At 37.7% G+C, this 22,671-nt stretch overlaps 3 protein-coding genes across 6 annotated transcripts in view; all 3 read left to right on the top strand.

Annotated features, from left to right (window-relative positions):
• LOC116060683 (heterogeneous nuclear ribonucleoprotein C-like) overlaps nucleotides 1-12,900 on the top strand; it is a 57,246-nt gene extending 44,346 nt beyond the window's left edge. For 2 of the 3 annotated variants that reach the window (XM_035999436.1, XM_031314407.2), the window contains 5 exons: nucleotides 4,189-4,239; nucleotides 8,340-8,506; nucleotides 9,969-10,082; nucleotides 11,061-11,218; nucleotides 11,687-12,455. In XM_035999436.1, coding sequence (XP_035855329.1) covers nucleotides 4,189-4,239; nucleotides 8,340-8,506; nucleotides 9,969-10,082; nucleotides 11,061-11,218; nucleotides 11,687-11,725 — 529 coding nt within the window. In that variant the 3' untranslated portion in view covers nucleotides 11,726-12,455. Of the gene's footprint in view, nucleotides 1-4,188; nucleotides 4,240-8,339; nucleotides 8,507-9,968; nucleotides 10,083-11,060; nucleotides 11,219-11,686 lie in introns of all 3 variants that reach the window. The other variant, XM_035999437.1, reaches the window with a different exon arrangement.
• Nucleotides 12,901-14,130: 1,230 nt separating this feature from the next.
• Nucleotides 14,131-16,214, top strand: uraha (urate (5-hydroxyiso-) hydrolase a). Of its 2 annotated transcripts, XM_031314475.2 has the most exons (5): nucleotides 14,131-14,363; nucleotides 15,120-15,168; nucleotides 15,304-15,443; nucleotides 15,574-15,709; nucleotides 15,923-16,214. In XM_031314475.2, exons 3-5 carry the CDS (start codon nucleotides 15,313-15,315, stop codon nucleotides 16,010-16,012), a joined length of 357 nt encoding a protein of 118 aa, XP_031170335.1. In that variant the 5' UTR covers nucleotides 14,131-14,363; nucleotides 15,120-15,168; nucleotides 15,304-15,312; the 3' UTR covers nucleotides 16,013-16,214. The 2 variants fall into 2 exon arrangements, with proteins under 2 accessions (XP_031170335.1, XP_031170334.1); XM_031314474.2 differs by lacking the exon at nucleotides 15,120-15,168.
• Nucleotides 16,215-16,652: 438 nt separating this feature from the next.
• On the top strand, nucleotides 16,653-21,470 carry pdcd5 (programmed cell death 5). Its single transcript, XM_031314208.2, has 6 exons — nucleotides 16,653-16,903; nucleotides 18,551-18,594; nucleotides 18,921-18,982; nucleotides 19,470-19,561; nucleotides 19,656-19,727; nucleotides 20,866-21,470. Exons 1-6 carry the CDS (start codon nucleotides 16,838-16,840, stop codon nucleotides 20,911-20,913), a joined length of 384 nt encoding a protein of 127 aa, XP_031170068.1. The 5' UTR covers nucleotides 16,653-16,837; the 3' UTR covers nucleotides 20,914-21,470.
• Nucleotides 21,471-22,671: the final 1,201 nt, after the last annotated feature.

Raw genomic sequence — 22,671 nt, 5'->3', positions numbered from 1 at the left:
AAATAAATTGCAATATATCGCAGAATATTGCAATATGTTTAAAATTGCAATAATATCGTATCGTGACATAAGTATCGTGATATCGTATCGTGAGGCCTCTGGTGATTCCTACCCCTAGTAGTTTCACGCACACAGCCTGTACGACAGGGGGAAAGCAGCCAAACTGGAACTGCTGCAAAGTGATGCAAGGTGATCACTGGACGTCAGTGAGTAATCAAAATTATTTAGGAGTTACTGCACACTATATTGACTCTAGATTCAAATGTGTGACTAGATTCACACATTTTTATTTTGTTTACAGTAAATAAATAAATAAACAAATCCAAATCTTAAAATCAAGTTCATAAAGTCACTTTCTTTGCATTCATTTGATTCCCAATCAAGATACACTGGTAAGAATTGCTTTCCATTGTTAATATGTACTTAAAAACAGTTCTGAAATGCAAAATAATAGAATTACGATTAACTATAGAAATTCAGCGATTAATCAAATAATTTAAAAAATGAATCGTTTTGACAGCCCTAGTTTTTTTGTAAATCAATGTATTTGGTTTAACTGCTGCCATTATCTCTACAGAAGTGATTTGTGTGATCTCAGCTTGCAAGGTTTTAGCAGAGTGACGGTATCGCCTGCACGTTAAGACCAGCTTTAGATCACATGCTTGCCAAAAGTTTAAGGACTTACACAGATGTACATTTGTCCAGCGTCCCTCACCCATGGAACCGCATGAAACATCTTGTATTTACATAGAAAATAGTTAACTGATTAAAACCAATTTTTATTAAATGCAACTGTCCAGCCTGATAACTAAACAAAGAACTTTTGACAATGTTGTAAATTGATTGTTAAAAGAAGTGCAGGACAAAAGACTACAGCAGTGATTATTTATCACCGAAGATTTTACCACAATCGAGAAAACAAGAATCTCACATAAAATGTCACTTTGATTAATTGTTATCGAGATTTAAATTGCATCTGTCAAGGCTCTAAGCCAATTGAACTACATCGCTAATAATTCATCACACACACACACACACGCCTTCGAGGTTCTCCCATAGATTCGGCTGCGGTGAAACTGATGGTTTTGTGCCTACGGCGGGTGTTGAGTGTGCAGCATGTTGGAGGAAATCTCTGGGATGCTTTGTTCACAAAAAGCAACTCGTCATTGGCTAATACACACACAAACTCACACACAGACAGATGGGCACACTGAGGCTGAGATGATTTATAGCCAGCCATGTCTAATGGATTGCTTTGGCACTTGAGAAATTATGAAAAGAAATTAATTAGCCTTTAGTGACCCTGCTGTCTATCTTCCCCCCCATCCCCCCCCCCCCACATACCCAGTGAAAACACATACCCAGTGACCCAGGCACTTGGCTGCTCACTTTGGATGTAATTACGGTGGTGGTAAATGGGCTGTGCTAACCTGTCACTGATTTAGCTTCACTAAATCATATGAAATTACCTGTTTGTGTCACATCATCAGTGCACCATGGTGCCATATTTAGTGACCTCACCATCATTAAAATATAAATAACGAAATATGTATTATTCAACATCCAGTGGTTGAATAACAACAAACATAATGCATGTGATTTATACTGTTTACATTTATATATTGAATTATTTCAAATCTTTTAAATAATGTACTGTATATTAATTACAATGGATAATTACATTTAAAGGCATTATAATATAGTAATAGAGAGATAAGTGACTGACAAATATAAAAGAGAAAAGTAGAATTTAGAAATTAAAAACTATTAAAAAAAAGCATGCAGTCAAATGTATGAGACGAGAACACAAGAAGTAACGTAAATAAGAATTAAAGCTAAAGATTACAAAAGGTCTTTACAAAAAGAAGTGTTTTAACAAATGATAATAACCCTGACTGCCACAGAGCCCGCAACACTACTATGATGAAGGTAAACCAGTGAACGCCAATGCAAAAGTAACAAACGGAGAGTGAACAGCAGCTTTGTTCCCCCTCAGTGAGGATTCCGGTGAATAGCTGTTATTTTCTATCTCTCTTCTGGCTGAATTCACTCAAGTTTTTTGTTCTCTTGTCCTTCTGCCTCTCAGTATGTTCTTAATGGGTACAGGATGTACTGTAAAAGGACAATTTACTAGAAATGCTTTTTTTTACTTGTGTGTCCTCTAATACATAAGAATCAAGACACAAATGAGCTAAAACAACATGTAGAGCCCCTTCATTTCAAATGGGATACCAGAAGGCAGTCTTTAAATTTGATTGATATTAGGCTTTGCATTTTTTGGCAAGTGTGCAGCTTAGACAAAAGCGCTGAATTTTTGTGTGGTTTCCTGCCTCCTGAGCTCTGAAAAACAGCTGGTGTGAGACAGAGAAGAGTCCGCTAAAGGAGACGTGATAACGGTCCACTCCAAAATAAGTCACACACAGTTTTCTTCAGTTTCAGAGACCCACACACAAGCACACAGATTCTCACAACCCAGTGATGTTTGTCTGTCTATATTTGTACGTGTGTGTAATTCTGAATGTGGAGAAGTATTCGGTTAAGTCCCCTGCTATTTATCCTGACATCCAAAAATCATCTCTTCTCTGAGATGATCTGCATGACTACAACCAGGAGAATCACTGCCTCCCTGGGTGACAGATAAGCAGATGGTGAGGATTGTGGGTGTGTTAGTTTCCCAAAATATGTTGGAAGTTTCCTGAAAAATACCATCTTTTTACCAATATATTGTCTGAAGCTGTCACTTGGATATGGTAACAAGTCACTCTAAAAGGTCTCAGAGATCTGTTATTGCAAATTGCTTCATAGTGTTATTTACTTTGTTGTCTTTGTATGCACAGTTTTTTCATGTTTGCTTACTTCAAAACGGCTATAAACTATATTTTTATATTAATAATGGATCTAAAGACTACTCTTGTATGTAAAAGGGCAACAAATATTAATATAAATATATATATATATATATATATATATATATATGTAATATTACTCGTTCTGCAGTTCCTCTTAGCCCTACGGGTCATTTTAACGTCTTTCAGTTAATTGTTTTGACTTTCTAGCCCGTAGCTTTGCTGTCTTGGTTTTTGGTCTTGGTTCTCACTGCTCTCACCAGCGTAGTTTTTGGCAGCTGTTTTCAGCAAAAACATTCTAAAACCCCACTGTGCACTACCTGTCCAGCATCAAACAGCGGACAGACTCAGCGACTAGCTGTTGAACCTAGTGGAGCATGTAGCAGCTAAAGAACCAGATATTTCCCTCAGGAGTTGGAAGAGACCAAAAAAAACCTAAGCTAAGAGAGTGAATGTTGGACTTACATTAATCAGGTAAACAGAAACACGATTTCAAATATGATCAAGTTAACCATATCAACTTCAAAGGTGATATGTCAATGTTGTGTTCACAACTTGTTTCCACTCCCCCCAAGTGGCCAAAAAAATCAGTTACTGCAGGTTTAAGTCATACATGTACAGATTAAATATTCTTAGATGCAAGAAAGGTATGCAGGAATCTTCATTTTTATCATATATCTGCTTACTTTTACAGTGCAAATTATGAATTATCTTGCAAGTAAAGCTTTTGAATTGAATTGAAGTGCAAGACTGATTGTGTAAAAATGGAGAGAGTGAGGTCAGTTTAAACAAAGGGAATGAGTCAGAGAGAGAGAGACAGAGGGAGGGTGAGAAACATGGAGGGATTATTAATGACTCTGTGTGTGGATTAGAGAGGAACTTTGAGGTCTGACACACCAGAATGTGATCTCGCTCTGGCTTAGTGTCACTTTTCTGTCCTCCACTTCCTCTGGTCTGTTCTGTAGGTACACTCCAGCTACCAGCCCATATAAGTTCAGTCCTGTCACATTACTCACCTGCCTCACTGCTTGCCTCACCAAGCCCACACGTGGAGATGTTCAGTGAGCACACAAGACATTTTTTTTATAGATTTTCTACCTTGGATGCTGCAGCAAATCCAGTGTCTTTTTCCAGCTGGCTGGAGATCATGAACACGGATTTCTTTCTAGATGAAGTGATTGTGCCATATAACTGAGGCTTACACACATTTACATACCAACCAAGCTTACTGTGTGTTAAGTGAAATGTGTGATCGCCCCAGTAAAATTGCACCTTGTAGATTTGACAAATACTTTACTTACCACCTCCTCTGTATCCATCTCTTTCTCCACCTCTCCTGCAGATCTGAGTTTGACCTGGACTATGACAGCTACCACGAGGACTACTATGACAGGTACTGTTAGAAAGCCACGCATGGTAGCTCACACACCTTATTGCTTGTCTGTGTGTCACACGAGGCTAAAGGAAGAGGCAAGAATGGATTCTTCATCCTTGCTGTCTCCAAAAGTCTCCGCTCCCCCTCACTGTCTGCCACACAGCTGTCAGTCATCCTGTCTTTGCTTACAATGTTGTCTGTTACTACTCAACAGCCAGGAGCTCACTCGTCACACACATACACACAAATGCATGTTTTCTGTAAAGACACCCAGATTGTGGATTTCTAATGTGTGGTCCCATTTGAGCATCCTAAATCAGGCTTACTCTCAAATGACTCTGTGTTTAGCAGACATTTGCTTCAGCTGCATCCATGTAGTTAAAGATGTTGCTTTGAATTCTAGAAGCATTACATTAAGCATTTATAGCAGCATATAGCTCTAAATGACTATAGTACTGTATATTGAGTGTTAAATATCAATACAAGTGATCCATTGTTCACTCTGTTCAATTCACATCAGTGTTCCTTATAAAAATGAAAGCTAATAACTATATTTTGTGAAATGTTGCAAGATGAGACATTATTGGTACATACAGATATGTTGTTACCATGTGCGTCTGTCTCAGTATGTTAACTTTGAAGGAAAAACCTTCAACAGCACACTCTGTAGACCCAAACTAACAGAAAACCTATTTCTCTCATCTCTGCCTGAAAACAAACTGAAGAAAAAGAAAACTGCTTTCATTAACTGGAGTTTATACTTAGAACCAAATTGAGGGCATACGAAATAACTAGTATTGGACCAAAATAACAAGATGTTCAATGAATGACTAAGAAAGCTAAAACCCTTCATATTTGAATGACTAGGCCTTTATAGCTGACTAAATATGTTTAGTTTTTTTCAATCTCGGAATTACTAAAACTGAAATGAAAATCACTGCCAAACATGGCAATCTCTGTTGTGAAAATGTCACAGGTTACAGGTAACTTTCTCAGGGTACAAGATTACGTTGTCAGTAAATTTACAGTCCCTACCAGATGCCAGAACAGGATGACAACAACCATACATTAGGGTTACGAAATGCCCCTTAAAAACACTGAATTGAGCATATTGTTTAGGATTGATCATGAACTCAGTTAGTTTGCAATGTGTTTACCCTTCCCATGTTACTGCAAAATACATTCTTGTTCAGTGTACAGCTACAGTAAGTGTAGTGGTTAGGTAGATGAGGTAGTTAGTTAGACTGAGAGTCGCTCAGAGTGGTTCTCTATTATTGGTCCTCCACTGAAATTGCATAGGGACCTTCCTACATCCCCCAAGAAGTACTCATAAACACTCCACTCAGCACATCTGAATAAAAGCGCAGGCAGTCACACACACACACACACACACACACACACAGAATATAGACCTCATTCCAGCACCGTTCTTGCACATATCGATGCTCTGTTGCTCTGAGTATTAACTGTCATCTTTTCTTTTTACTTTCTTTTTTTTTTGCATTGGGTTAGCTTGCTCTGCATTTTTCTGTCTTTGCTCAGGGGGGAACACTCACCACTGATTTTCAATTTGTTTTTAACACAGTGTATGATTATTCCTCATGCTGTTGGCTAGCACTACTGACAGCTGTGTGTGTGTGTGTGTGTGTGTGTGTGTGTGTGTGTGTGGGGGGGAAGCGTATGTGTTCATACTGTGTGTGCGTGTGTGCGTGTGTGTGTGTGTGTGCATTTGTTTTTGGTGTTTTGTTGAATATCAATATGTGGGAAAGAGAGAAATTACTTTTTGTCCACTGTCCTCTTGTGCGAACACGATAGAAAAGTGTCTTTCAACACACCGATAACAGCTCGAGCTGACAAAGCTGTTTTCCGTGTGGGGTCTAATCCATAGAGACAAACACTCCCTCTCACACACACTCACACACTTTTCTGTAAATCCTCACTAGTCTACAGTCTCTCATTGTCTGAGCTTCCATTCTCTGAGATGACACTTCAAAGCCGGTGTAACAACACATTGTCTGTTTATTATCTGCCCCTGCAAACTGCTCTAAAGGACTTTAAACTCCCATAAGTCTTTGGTCTCTGTGTCTCACCACACGGACCATGCACAAAGCCTCTAATCTCGCACACTTATGGTGGCCTAATACACTTCACCCTTATGTGACATTGTCACGTGTGTAGAGAGGCTTTAGAGAATATAACACAACAGAAAACAATAGAGAAAACTTTTCAGTAAGTCGGGCTGCGTCTGACTGACTGGCTCATGTCACTGAATAGCTCAATCAGTAAATCTACATTACCTTTCCACTCCCAACTCCTTGGAGATGGCAGCTTGCCTCCCTGTTGTTGGCTGGTGACATACAGCAGGAAAGCTTTTCACTCTCAATGGCTTTGCAGAAACCATTAAGGCTGTACTCAGACTGTCCTCGATCCAGATGCATCCGGATTGAGATTAGATTGAGTTTATCAGAACGATCAAGATTTTGTTATCTGCAGGTCTGAAAAGCACTCAGTTCAGTTCCCTCATAAAAAAGTCTAAGATTTAATTTGCAAAGGTCTTGATGTATTTTATATATCTTTTCTTTGTATGTGGTTGTGGGCTGTTGAGAGACATTATACATTGTACATATTGTTACAGTAAGATATCGTTTTTTTTGTTTCAGCCAGCACCATTAGACCTAAAACAAACACTGTCAATACTGCTAGCTACAGCAGGAAGCTCATCGTCTTTTAATGGGCAAGTGTCAACTTTAGCAAAAAGTTAAAATAATTAAATATTAAAATTAGTGGTTAACCCATCCATCAATTTTCTGCCACTTATCTAGACCAAAGTCACGTTGATTAATTATACTATGAATTATAGTTATAAACACCTGAGAAGTACTGAAAAAATGTACATAAATGTCAAAAAATTAATGTCCAGTAGATAATCGTAGGTCCAATTGTTCCTGTGTCATTCTTTGAACAATATGACCATTACATTTTATTCTATGTAGTATTAGAAAGGTCTTAAAAAGTCTAGTAAGTAAATTTAGTTTGATGAACACGGCAGAAACCCTGGCTATACGTTTTGGTCGTTTTTTGAGGCAAATCTCTCTCTCAATGCTACAATTAAATAGAAACATTAGTAGAATAATTTATAGATTTGATTGGCCTAGTTGCTGTGTTTCACCTGGTCATTGTGTCCATGAGTGCTGAGGTCAAATGTGAGATCAAATCACTTTCTGCTGCAATCACAACATCACCTCTATTTCTATGGAACCATACATGCATGCACACATACACACGCAGTGTAGTTTCTGTAAGCACTATATAGAGTTTGACTATGATACACCCCCTGTCACTAGCACTGCTAGCCTGGGGGAGAGCTACTGATTGGCCCTGACAGAACCAATTACATTCAGTGACAGATAGAGACATGGAGCTGTCCACAGAGAGAAGGCAACACCAGCGCAAGAGACAGAAACAGAGATAGAAAGTAAAAGACAAAGGAACATAGAATATAAATATCCATATTTATCTATGATTGCTTGTACAGATTATTTTCTCTCAATGTCACATATTTCCTTTATTGCTTTTTTCCAGTTTGTTTCACCTTCTTGTTTGAGCTCGGGCTGGGTTTGCAAATTTTCAGCATGCTAATACAGTACCTGAGTTTCGACACTGACACCAAAACAATACATTTCTCGATGCCTTCTTTTTTTCAACTTTATGTTTATTGAACAATTTTATACATAAACATACATTCCAGTTGTTACAATATTTATTTTATGTTTTAAATCCTCGATGCCTTATTTTAAGAAATATAAACATATTTTTCTACAGTACCCTTTCTTTTTCATGTAACTAAAGCCAAAGTTCGCAAATTTAAGTGTTGCCTAAAGACTAGCTGAATAAAATAACTAAAAAGTCTAAAATTGGCAGAAATTTGATTTAAATCACAAACTCCATTCTCATGCACAACCCTCTCATGCTTGTGAGCAGGCTCTCTTTCATCTGATTTCAGTCAAACACTTGGATTGCATAAAATCACAGCACACCTTCTGACAAATTCAGCAAACTTGCTGCATGCACATAGTTAAAGATGAGTTGTTTTAAAATGATATCTACTGAATTTCTAGGGTCTATGACTACCAGCGTGTGCCGGCATCCCTGTCTCCTCTGCCCCTGGGACCCAGTCTGGCCAAGCGATCCCGTTCCTCCTCCTACTCCTCCGGGCACAGACGCAGTCGAGACAGAACCCACTCCAAAAGCTCCAGAGCCCACTCCACTTCAACCACAGCCAAGTGTGAGTAATATGAATGGAGTAGGTCACAAAAAGGTTGCATTAAATGCTGCAGATTTATACTGTTTGTCTAAAACTCTGGTAAGGGGAATGCCTCTCTGTATGAAGTGATAAATATAAAGCTTAGATCCATAGATCTTTTGCCTCTCATCCTTTCACTATAAAGCAGTCACAGACAAAATTAGCTATGTGTAGTTTACTAGAGTCACAGCACACAATTACTGGGTATTGAAGTTCAAACAGTCAACGGTTTCTTTTTCTGTGATGCTACAGTACAGTACTCTGATGAGAGAAACGATAATTAGCTGTATTCAAACCACAGCTCCATGACACCTAAATCTGAGCTTGAGTGGCAAATCAGAAAAGCAAATTAATTCTGCACATGCTGCCCAGCCCAAGTAGTATAACATCAAATAGTACCAATATGCACTGATTTAATATTAAATACCCCAAATGGTTTACTTTGCAAGCACTTTTTTCTTTCTTTCATTGTCACATTGTTATAATGACATTTTAGGACATATGTTTATTTGCTTTCTTGCAGAGTTAGATGAGAAGATTAATACCACACTCATATATGTATCAGACTGTGAAGCTATAACCAAAAGCCAGCTACTTAGACTTGAAGCAGGGGGAAACAGATAGCCTTGCTTTGTCTAGGGCGGCTCTGGTTCAGGAGGTAGAGCGGGTCACACGGTTGGCGGTTTGATCCCCGGCTCCTCCTGTCTGCATGTTAAAGTGTCCTTGAGTGAGACAGTGAACCCCAAGTTGCTCCTGATGGGCAGGCCAGCGCCTTACATGTCCTCTCTTCCACCATTGGTGTGTGAATGAGAGGCAAATTGTAAAGTGTTTTGTCCAGTAACAGAGAAAGGTGCTATATAAATGCAATCCATTTACTGTACATTTGTCGAAAGGAAAAAAGAAATCCACTTACCAGCACCTCTCTAAAGCTCACTAATTAACACATTAAATCTTGTTTGTTTATGTAAAAATGACATGTTGTGGTTTTATGGGGGGCTATTATTTCTCAGTGACTTCCTGGAGTCTCTGCTGGTTGCCTGGCAACCTCACAGTCACGACAAGACCAAAGGAAGTCACTGCGCCCAGTTTACAGATTTCACACTTCAGTTTTTGTACTGATTAAACAAACAGGACATAATGTGTTACTCAGTGAGCTTTACAGGTGCTGGTAGGTGAATTTTGTTACCTTAGAACAGAGCCATGCTAGCTTTTCCCCGTGTTTCCAGTCTTTTAGCTAAATTAAGCTAACCACCTGCTGAGGTAGCTTCATATCAACTATACAAACATGAGAGTGGTATAAATCTTCTCATCTAACTAACTATGCAAGAAAGCAACTTAGTGCATTTCCCAATATGTCTAAATATTCCTTTGAAGCTCTCCCTAAAGAGATTTTCAGGTTGTGTAATTTCCTAATGTCCTTTACGAACTCTCTTCATCCCTGCAGTAGGCATGGAGGAGTTGCAGGTGATTAAAAAGGAGCTGACTCTGATAAAGACACAGATCGATGGGCTGCTTGACAGTCTTGACAGGATGGACCCACAGAGGAATGACCACAAAGGTGAGACACTCATTCACAAAGACAGTGGCGGCGGGTAGGTGCGAGATCGAATGATAGATAATCTATTCGCACATCAAAAACATTTTAAGGTGAACTCCGCCACTTTCAGCTTTCTGCTTGATTAGCTCCACCAGTCACAACCCCAATCAAAATGATTCAGGATCTGTGCCGCAGGGGTAACTAGGGGATGGGAAGGCACTGCACCACCAGAGCTACTCCTATTTTACCTGACAAATCAATTATTTCCCTCCAGTCAAGGATTTTTATAAAGTTGAATGAAGGCCGATATCAACTGGAATGCGGGTGTCTGAATTTATGGTTGTGAGCAAATTATGGAACATGCTGAACAAACAGTGCGCTTGAAGGAACTGACTGATGAAGCTTCAGAAAACAGACAAATATCAAGGACTGAGAACAGCAGATCAGTGTGCATGGAGAGAAGAGCTGCTGCTTCCCTCATGTGGACATTTGAACACAATACAGTTCCTGCACCTGCCAAAAACAGCCAAGGAAAAGCACAGGGCAAAGCTTTATCATCCTTCCTACAGGAATTGGTTTTACTGGATTCATAATTAAACTGAAACACAGTTTACACCACTCATTTGGTGTAGTCCACCCTCCTTTGACCACTATATCTTCAGTTTATGCTAAATTGACATGTAGGCTACTACTTTGAATGACCTTGGACTAGCCTATTTAAAAGCAATCATCTTCATATTAAGTTATCTCCGGCTCTACTTGATTCCCCAGTCCTTCACTATCTAGCTCTGCTGTCTCTTGCTTCCCCCTCACTATCTCTTCATCTATCCTTCATCCTGTCACTCCCACTCTTGCTTTCTGCCTGTCATCTAGTGCAAAGTCACCGATATTTTCATCTTTAACCCACAGAAATGTATTTTCTTCACACTTCAAAGGAAACAGGACCTAATCTCCACACCTAAACTCCATGCGTACATCTATTTTATTCCTGTGTCGTAGGGTCTCCCCTGAGAGAGGACAGTCCAGCTGGCTCATTGTACGCTCTGTCTGCCAGCAGCCCCGAGCACTCCCTTTCCTCCCTCTCTCCACCCAGCTCCCGCCATCGAATCCACAGGGAGAAACCTGACCTGAGGGAGCCAGATGATGACCACCACACGGTAAATGCCTCTGAAGTTTGTCTGCACTTAATCAGGAATGACTTAAAAGTGCAGTTCCTCTTTTTATTTTCCTGTTCCTGGTGATATTATTGAGATTCAAAATGGGTCAAAATGGTGCTGCAATTGTTCTTAAGTATGTCTGTCATGGCCCAATTTTGTTGATAAAAATATATTAATACACAGGAAAACTCAGTTTTCTCTCCGGAAATTCAAAAACATCCAGAACAGATTTGAATTTTAAATTAATTACAGTTACATTATTTCTACATTTATTTAAGAACATTTTGCTTTGGCTTTCTGTCCTGTGAGGCGAGTGGACATGAAACAACTACAGAGACTCCACTACTGTAAAATCAATTTCTACTTGCACCATTCAGTTTTACTTAGTCATCGTGAGCTTGCAGGTTAATGAAATGTCTCTTTGTTTTGTTGCTCACTACCCTGTCTTTGTCTGTCTGTCTGTCGAAGATGAGCAACCACAGCTCTGACCCCGAGGAAGAAATATGAGGGAGGAACATAAGAAGACGTAGAAGACATGGATTAAGTGCCAAACATGGAGGAAGAGAACAACAGACGCCAAGCCAACAGTCATATCAATGGCTCAACAGGGTGTAGCCTACATATCACATAGCACAATGCATTTAATTGTATCACAGCAGCTTGGTTCCTGTGACTTTTAAGTAAAACTAAAACACTGACACAGATGACTGATAAAACCCAAGTACACATAGACAGAGTAATTATAAAGGACAACTGGAAGCACAGTGGCAACCTTAACTTTTCATCGGCCTAAGCAGGCATTCCAATTGAATTGTATGAGATGGTTTGCACCAATGCCAATGTTACAGTATTAATCTGAATATTGCAGTATTAATCCAGATGAGACAATAGGGTTCTCTGATTAAAACCATGTAAGCATTTACCAATTTATCTTGTCCACATTAAAAGCTTTCTGAAACAGGCAGCACATGCCAGAATCAGACTGTACATAAAGTAACAATTTATGTGTGGTCTTATGGAATTAGATAATGTACAAACATTATAGAACTGGGAATATTATTGAAGCATGGGCAGTTGTACACAATGTTAACAGCTTACTTAAATATAATTACTTTCAGAATAAGGGTGAAACTGGCATATTGTGTGCATGTACTTTAATGTGGAATGAAAATCCCTTTCTGTGGATCACAAAGTATTTTGACTTGTGAAAGCAAAATAAATCGGTACACTCTCATAATTGATCTTTCAAGAAGGCTTTTTGTTGACGCTCAACTCACCTTTTCTATTTATTTTATACTTCTATCAGAGTTTAGCTACTCAAAGTAAACCACAGTAATCTTTGAGAGATTGAATAGTCACACTGATAATTCTGCTTGTATGTCTTTTCTCTACTTTAAATGTATTAGAGGAATGTTACTACTCTCTTCCACCATGTATTTGGCACTTTTAAGACATGCAAATGCCCAGGTCAGTGTGTAATATTGTGTATTATTGTAAACTTTACTGTAATTGTTGAACTGTCTGATTTTAATCTTGCTGTAGGACTTCTCATATGTTTTTTTAAAAAAAGAAAACAATTATGTTATTCTTATGATGTTACATGTTTTTGTTTGCATTCTTCAGATTAGCCAAGTGGAAATACTCATTGTCACAGTAATAAAAGTATTTTCATATTGAGTATACATACAGTAGCCTACATGGGAGTGTGTTTTTATTCTGAGAGACCAAGATAGACTTAAAAATTGAAAGAAAAACACACATTTGGGAGAAATAATGTGAAGAATCCATAGTTATCTTTAATTGATCAATTATAAAATCATGAAATGTTGGAAGCACTGCTTCAAAAGAGGACCACTCTTGTCTCAGTGTGCCACTAATCCGAAGTGTATAAATCGTACAATAATAGAGTCCATCCCAAACAGATGAATGCTGATAACCGTAAACATCACCTTGTATGCTAGAAGTCAGAGTGGACTGGCTAGATGTGATCACAGGTCTCTTTGAACCCACAACATCTCATATCCTCTGTGCACGGATGGTTTGACCTTAGGTCAGTCTCACCCTTAGGCAAAAATTCTCATCCATTCCTGCCTGGTTAAGGATGATGCCATCAACACTGCCCAGACTGCAGCAGTTTCCACCTAGAGCAAGTTTTCCATTGCTGATGGGACTCCAAACTCCTGTGACAACAACATGGCAGCCAGGACAAAAACAGATCAAGAGATACATTTTCTGCAGACAGTTATTTAAAAACAAAAAGAGAGAAAATATTACAATGCTCCCAATTTACTACTCTCTTCAACAACACATTGTATTTCGCTGACTCACAATACTGAAACCAAACCAGCCCCCTTTTATAAATTCCATTTGCCAATAAAGTCCATTGGTTATGGTAGAAAGCTCTGGGAATAGCTTAGTGAATGGACCTTCCATTTCTAATATTTACCACAGAACTGTCCTATAGTTCATGTCACAGACTTTTTTGTCGTACTGTACCTAAGAAGAAAATAACTTGGTCAAAGATATCATTTTTCCTCATATTATCAGCGACGCACAACATGTTTTCATGTGTTTACAGAGCTGTGCTTTTCAGCATTTTGCTCCAAAAGATCCCTCATTTTTGAAAATATTGCATTGAACACTTAATTTCATTAAAATTAGAGATTGAGGGGTGAAAGGAGGTATGACACACGCAACATGTCTCAGTGGAATAACTTGTGGAATGCAGGAAGTTGTAGGTTGTGTAGTGTTCATAAAACCAGCAGTCAAACATACCAATGTCAGAAAATGAAAACAGACTTTGTTCCTTTTTATTCCATCAATTGTGCTCGTCTGCATTTGCCTCGGCCTCTGAGCAGTCCACTTTTATCGTCCCTTTCCACTAAGTTCAAAGTGCTGAAAACATAGTGTGCACAACCAGTCTTCTGTTGACAAAAAGATAAGCACATGTGTACTGAATGTCATGCTTAATAGGGTAGTGTGCACAACTGCAGGAGGACAATGTGACAAACATCTAATACTGTTTAATAAACCATAAAATTAGTTTGATTTGGTTAAAACTGCTGAGTTTGGATTTTATTCATCAGTGCACATGAGTGCATACAGGCTGCAGCAACTCAAGGGTCATATTGTGCCTGGAAATAAGGTAAGCACAAAATGTATAATACATATGTGAAGTGATAAATATTATACATAATGTATGATATAATATGTTGTATTGTACCGACATACACTATTTTATAGCAACAACAGAAACTCTGTGGCTGAGGAGCTATTTTGTGAGAAGTGAAAGTCTACAACAGCAGTCAATAGTTCAGTCACTGAAACAAAAAACATTTGATTTAATAATTGTTAAATTGTGGAATGTAAAATCTTATATCCAGGGTTTCTATTCATCAGTTAGATGTTAATAATAGTAATCAGCTTTTCAAGATAATTACATGACCTCTTATATGATTATTCTGAGGATTACTACATAACAAATCACAACTTGCATGTTCAATTTGCAATTTCTTTCCCCAGGATTTGAAATTTCAATAGATGACAGACAAAACTATAAATCTGCAGAAATCAGCTTATGTGCAGGATTTTTTCTCTGCATTCCCAAATACCTCCAACATATTATTTTAATACATTATTTTAATTTGAATACATCCATATTTGATGGTTCTCCCTTTAAATGTCTAACTTTTCATTACTGATGCAACTTAGTTTTTGACATACCATTGTCTGAAAACTTTGAAAGAGCTGTGCTATATAAATTTAAGATGGGGTGTTAAATTGTGTATCTTGTCAAGTTGGAATAAACTGCCAAAGATAATTAAAAATCCTGTGAACTCAATGTTGCTTTAAGAAAACTAGGCCGGCATGAATATTTTTATTTTATTTATCTTTTATTTAGCCAGAAAGGTCCCATTGAGATACAATATGTCTTCTTCCAGGGAGTCCTGGTCAGTATATGTATACAATCATATGTTTTTGCCAGTAGTCAAAAAAGTATTCGTGGAATTTTTTATATTGTGGTCTAATGTGATTTCTTGAGATTTAAGTAGATCCATTTAAAGTCGTACTTCCTTGTTCTGTAGATCACAGCAATGGCAGGCTCGCCTAGTCCTCTGACCACCCATGTGCTGAACACTGCAATGGGTGTCCCTTGTTCAAACATGGCCCTCAGTCTCTATCGACAAGACCCCTCCACTAATGCCTGGAGTTTGATAACCACTGGGTAAAAACCTGAGAATAAAAGCCATATAGGCAAAATACCACATATAGTCACAAAGTTTGATCACAGGAAAATGTCAAATAACACTACTGGACAATGTATAATTTTATTCACCCATATTTTTTCTTAACAGGACCACTAATGTTGATGGACGTTGCCCAGGACTCATCACAAAACAAACATTTACTTCTGGTGTGTATAGAATGCATTTTGAGACTGCTCAGTACTGGGAGAGTATAGGGGAGACCTGCTTTTACCCGTATGTTGAGGTGAGGAAAGGCTTAAAATGTTGTGTGTTGACATGTTGACCTCAGCTTTCATTCTTAGGCGTAATGCTGCTTTACGTTTGTCGGCGTTACCATATTTTTGTTACTAGATCAGTGAATTTGTATCCTCATTTAACCTGTCATATGCATGCTGTTAATAATCCAGAGACTATCAGTCAGTTGTTGATCTCTTTCATGTTTGGTGTTTTGTTGCAGATTGCCTTCACTATAAATGACCCAGGCCAAAAGTACCACGTCCCTCTACTCCTGAGTAGTTTCTCTTACAGTACATACAGAGGGAGCTAAAGATCAAGTGGGATGAACCTCCTGCAGCTACCTCCATCTGTCAGCTGCTGAACACATCACAGACAGAGGCAACTGCACCAAGAACATTCATCTCAGCACCCTTACTGTCACACCTATTACCAAAACAATACACCATTTGAATGATTCTTGCATTTAAATAATGATGTTATAATCAATAAAAGATATTTTGCAATTAAAGAACCATATTACTCATATAGACTTCTTATTATGCTTCCATAATATGTATCACTTATTTAAACAGTTAAGACATATAGTGGCTCAATTACCTATCAAATAAGAGGACATGATAAAATCAAATGTGTATTTTATCAGCACACTCTCTCTGTACTTTATATGAAGTGAAACTGGTTAAAATTCACATTTTATATAGCATTAAATAAGGTCTATTAGTATTACATATACACTGATATTGAAAAGAAGACCTTAAAGTCAAATTCTGTCACACTTGGGGCCATCCCCATTCTCAACAGTATTAGGCTACTTATTGGTCAAAACATTGAATAAATTGGCCTATAATACGAGAAATCATGTATCTGTAATAAAATGAACATTTATTTAATTTCCAGAAATCTGTCCAGAAAAAGTATCCTACACCCAAAACAAACCTCGTTTTCTTATGTGATCCCTACTCCGTGCTCGATTGCTTTACCCTGGGTGTTGGATCGGTTTTTTCGATGTTGATTACACTCCCCTAAACTAGGTAGGGCCTTGCCACTGATGGGAGTTTAGGGTGCATTTTACTACGTTACCTCATCCCTTCTAAGTCTATTAGGTCCATCTTACTATTATACATAATAGTAAACCATGGCAGACGACGAATTAGATGCAATTAGGCGGCAAAGAATGGCGGAGCTACAGGCAAAGCACGGGGTAAGGACAAAACATGAGCCGAAGCGTGTTTGCGGCCGCCTTAAAAGGAGATGCTGAGTTCACTATGCTGCTAGCTAATGTGGCTAAACCAGTCACCACAACTCAACTAGTTTAACTGTCACTCAGGGGATATACATAGCCCACTATTGCGAGCCATGTTCAGTGTGAATTAACCGTAATTTACTCAGTAGTTAGTTCGATAAATCACAGTTATAACCAACTCTCTCCAAGTCTGTCTCACTGGCACTGCGCACACCCCTCTGTGACAATGACCGTGTTAGCTGAGCAAAATTGATCAACGATTAATAAGAAATGAACCTTTAAGAGTGTTTCTGGCAAATTCAGTACATATCGTTAGTAGACTGGCGAGCAGTTGGGGTTGAGTATTTTCTTAGATTGTCAGTAAGATTAGATTTCGGTTTCCTAGCCACATAGGCTAATTACTGAAACATTAACACATAGCAAAAGGTTACTACTTTGTCATATGGTGGCATCCTTTATAAATAATATGTGAAAACCTGGATTTCTTGAAGCAGATTCCAATCATTGCAGTCCAGTAGTCAACTAACGTTAACTGACACACACACACACACACACACACACACACACACACACACACACACACACACACACATAATGCTCAGTAACGTTACAAACCGACCGATGAATTGTGTGGGCCAATATTTAAGACGATATTATCGTATCACAAATCAACTGGTACCAGTAGATTTTGCCAGATTAATAACAATACATTACAGTACAGAAAGGCTAAAGATATATTTGAGGTGCTCAGGGCTCTTGATCCCATCCTTTCTTCAGCTTTCAGTTCTCGAACCAAACCAGAACACTTAACAGACTTAAAATCAGAATTGGCTATACTATTATATATATATATATATATAGTACCAGTCAAAAGTTTGGGCACACTTTTGAAAGCTTGTCCAAACTTTTGACTGGTACTGTATATGCATAAAAAACTTTTCTGGGAATGTGCCAAATTCTTTTGAAAAATAGGATACCATGTGGGTATGGTTTTCTTTAAGGACAATATTCTGATATATTTATGAAATAGAAGGAGAAGAAGAAGAAAGGTCCTGGACTTGTATCTTTTGTTGTGTTTGTACAATCCACCACTCTTATCAAAATATATTCAAAAATAGGTACTAGAACTATAATAATATGAACAATCACTAAACGTTTTCAGAACGGTATCATAAAAGGTTGTAGGACATACGGTATTTCAAGCTGCAAACATATATGGATTAAAAGGTGAAACAGAAAAACAATACTGCAGCACATTATGATATCCATCAGGATTAAGATAGTGCTTATATATCTATATAGACATTAAGATATAAGATTAACTTCCTGATGCAATGTGGGTGGATGTTAATGACTATCTTTTAAACTAAAATATAGTAAAACAGGATTTTTAGAGATGTCTCTTGGCTCCAACTGTGCTCCTTATTTTGATTAGTGTCTCACATGAAAGAAGTGATTGAAAAACTCAGGTTTAATCAAATAATCAAGCATGCAATCAGCCTGAAGAATGCCATTTTGACAGTTATTAAGGTCATATGTGAGGCCGTTACCAAGGGGAATATTGGGCACCTATATGTGATGCTGCTGTCTCACATTTTCTTTCAGGATGCTTCAAATAATCAGCAGCAAGGAGAGGAGGCCAAACAGAGGTAAGATATGTTAATTCATTTAAAGCAGACACATTTAGTGATTAAATTGTACTTATGTACAGTACAGTTTCTTTGTTACTTAAATATATAGCGTTTAAATTAAACAACACCTGTGGACTGAATTATCTTCAAACTATTGTGAGATGATTATTGTTACGGTTGCAGTATATTGGAAAGCAAAGTTAAGAACATTTTATATAAAATGTTCTGGTGGCTTGACAGTTTAATGTATGTATTTTTATGTTTTCCTTTTACTGGTCTCAGTCTTAGATCCAAACAGTAGTAGGTAGTGCTGATGTGGTAATATTGTTACTTTTTATTCACAGAGAAACAGACATGAGGAACTCTATATTGGCTCAAGTTCTCGACCAGTCTGCCCGTGCCAGATGTAAGTGTGCTCTCAGATTTACTGTTCAGCCTGTTGAAAGGAATCCCTTTAGAACTGAATCATGTAGACCAAAAAAGGATTATTTAAAATGTGTATTTATTTAGCATATTAAAAATGAGTAATGCAAGAAATGTGTGTGAAAATCAGATTGTAAATAATTCCAGATGATGAGAGGAACACACATTGTGAAAGCTATTTTAAACAGTCAATTTGCTCTGTACAAAGCCAAGTTACCACTGGCATACCAGCATTATGAATGTTGTAGAAAAGAATCATAACACAAGTTGTAACACATATTATGAGTGGTTTCTATTCACACCAATGAAAGTGTCATACAGGATTTATCTAAGAAATGTCCTCTCACTGAATTCCAGTGCTCCATTGAAACTATACTGTGTGATGATTAGGCTGTGATGTACACCTATACTGTAAATACCACTCGCATGTAAACACAAGGTGGTAAAATCAATTTTTTTTTTTTTTTCAGTGAGCAATCTTGCTTTGGTGAAGCCGGAGAAGGCCAATGCAGTTGAAAACTATCTCATTCAAATGGCTCGTTTTGGAAAATTGGGAGCAAAGGTAAAAAGACTTTGTTGTGCTTGGAGTACTGATGTTGTTAATATTCTTCCTAATGCCAGGAGTGCAATGAATAGATGTTTTTTTCTTTTGTCAGATTTCGGAGTCAGGCTTGATCGAGATTCTAGAAAAAGTCAGTCAGCAAACAGACAAGAAGACGACTGTCACAGTAAGTTCCACTAAAGGCCATGACACACCAAGCCGACGGTCGGCGTCGGCTGAACAGCCAATTCATCTGATTGGCTGTTAGGGGTGTAAGAAAATATCGATACACTTGAGTATCGCGATATTTTATTTATATTATATTTACGATTTTCAAAAACGCAATATTGAATTATTATTTTTTTAGTTTACGTGCAAAAATATTCATGTAAGGCAGTGGTTCACGTTTTATGTTGTATTTAAACCCCCTACCGCTAGATGGCTATGCTGAGATGCACCACTAGTGTCCTTGCCTAAGTGCTTAGCAGTGCCTGACTTTTTGCTAGAAGCTAACAATGTAGCTATGGCTGAACTTTGGCCTACTTTAGCATATAAAAATTTGCTCACTAAGAACCTGTTTACCACAATCCCAAACTGGCAGTTTGATTTTCTGTGTACTGAATTGTTTACCTAAAGTAAACTTCTTTGACTTTTATGTACATCATGTCTTTTTTTTTAAATATTAATTTTTCTAAAAATACTTTAAAGAAACCCCAATATATCGCCTTACACACGGTATCGAAATATATTGCAATATATTGAATCGTGACCCATGTATCGTGATACGTATCGTATCGCCAGATTCTTGCCAATACACAACCGTATTGGCTATTCAGCTTGGAAACAAGAGTGAGGAAAACAAACAAACGACTGTGACAGGCACACCCATGGCTCCTTTCATTTTTCATCTCATCTAATCAATCCAATACACATAGAGCTGTCAAAACGGGTCAAAAATTACATTTGAATGTTCCTTCTAAAAACACACAGGATCGAACTATTGGAATAACTATTTTTGCACATTATGTCCATAAGATGGCAAACATAACCTACAACGAGGTATACATACCTACTTGTTTAGGCATATTTATTCCAGCAATAACATGTCTTTTAAAAGATCTCTACATACCTACACGTTACAAAATTAACTAACATTAATAAACTAATATCCTACACTGTGATATTTAATATAAAGACCGTAATAGACCTCTCTCTGCGCCCTCTGCATCGCTAAACAATTAACCCCAAAAACGTCACCTATATTTGATTCATTATCAGTCACTTCTTTACCTCCATCTTACATCTTTATGCTCTGTACTTGTCAGTTCAACAGGCGGAAGGTGATGGACTCGGATGATGAGGATGATTACTAACTTTAAACGGGAGCCCAGGAACAGGCCAAGAAATCTGGAGAGGATAAGCTTCACTGGGACTCTGATGCTGTCTTTGACCTGTTAGCTGAATCTGGGATGCCACACTAGCTTCTGTGTGTCTCTGGAAACCACATTACCAAGAGGGAAGAACAAAGTGGAGTTGACATTGTGGTGGCATGGTGGGGGTAGAATACACACATTGTCAAATAAGGGGCTCTTTTGCGATCTCTTTTCAATCAAGTAGCTACTAATGTGCTCTGCTTGTGTTTTACCCCTGACTGCTCATGGCACTGTTTGACTCCTCTAGTCCGTCTCAAGTTTCAAGTTATTTGAAGTAGTTACTCTGTTTTTCTTTATTTTCGCCATGTTTGACTTCTGTTCTTCAATCACAAGAAGCTAGACACAATGCAAAATGCACTGCTGCTGATGCATTTTATCTAGACTGTGAATACAGTACATTGTTCTCTGGTCAGGGCCAGCATCCCATTAACTTTGGATGTTGAACTTGGATATTTTCTTTTTGCTGACATGTATCTTAAAGGTTTACATAAAACAATAAAAAAAGCCTTTAAATGTTTGTTTTTCTAGTGAACCACTTCTAAAATGATTAGGGCTGTCCTCGACTAAAGAAATTCTTAGTCGACTAACACTTATATGATTTTGTCGATTAGTTGATGTAATCGACAGAGCTGTGCTCTTTGAGAGGTGATTAAGACTAGAAAAGCACAATATAAATGTAGTTAATGAACGATCTGTAAAACTGAGTTTCTCCACAATTAATCCTGCAAAAGCACCACTTTAAATCTTGTGCTTACCAGAAATGTGCTCATAAGTTTCTTGGAAATGAGTAATTAAGCATGAATAAGCATAAAAAATGACAACTAAAGAAATCTTAGTCGACTAAGACCAAAACGACCGATTAGTCGACTAATCGACTAAGAGGTGGCAGCCCTAAAAATGATTATTATATGAAAAAGTGTTCAACCATTTTGAAAAGGTTTGTATTTGTTTTTACAAAGATGATGTTCCTTGGGTCAAGGCACACAACTATCACGGTTGTGACTAGGCTCAAGTCAAGAACAGGAAATCATCACACTGTATCCTCATTAGCATAGAAAAGGTTGACTTACTGTTTCTTTATAAATGATTGACTATTTCTTCTGAATCAACAATTTCAAGAGTTAACAGATTGCCGAGTGTATCCAACTACTTTTAAAATAAAAAAACACAACGGAGAAACATGATCTAATTTTTTTTTCTGTAAGAAATGCACTGAATCAAGGCTGCGTCTCATTTCTCTTAGTCCAAAAAGCAAGCTTTTTTCCACAATAACGGGTTGCATTGCCTTGAATTAGTTAGCTGGAGCTAGCATGGCTTTACAGTCAACATTCATTTTTACAAACACAATTTAGTGATACTTTAATTCATGTTCATCATTGCTTTGCACTTATGTCTTGCTGCATCGCCAAGAGAAACATCTGATTCTACAAAGAGTGACCTTATCACCATTGGTGGAAGAATTTTCAGATCCTTCATTAAATGCTTCATGACAAAAGTCCTGCATTGAAAAAGTTTACTTAATTAAAGGTAAAAGTACCTTAGTATTATCCACAACATGTACTTAACGTAAAAAAAAAATGAAGTCTATAATGCCATGTACTGCTTAGTTTAATGTATAGCAATGCATAGTTCATAAGGTACATTACATTATGTACAATTTGCCTCTGAAATGTAATGGAGTAAAATTAAAAAAAGTAG

Source organism: Sander lucioperca, chromosome 3 (assembly GCF_008315115.2).
Source record: "Sander lucioperca isolate FBNREF2018 chromosome 3, SLUC_FBN_1.2, whole genome shotgun sequence".
In the NCBI taxonomy this organism is placed as follows: Eukaryota; Metazoa; Chordata; class Actinopteri; order Perciformes; family Percidae; genus Sander; species Sander lucioperca.
This window is presented reverse-complemented; position numbering and strand designations above follow the sequence as displayed.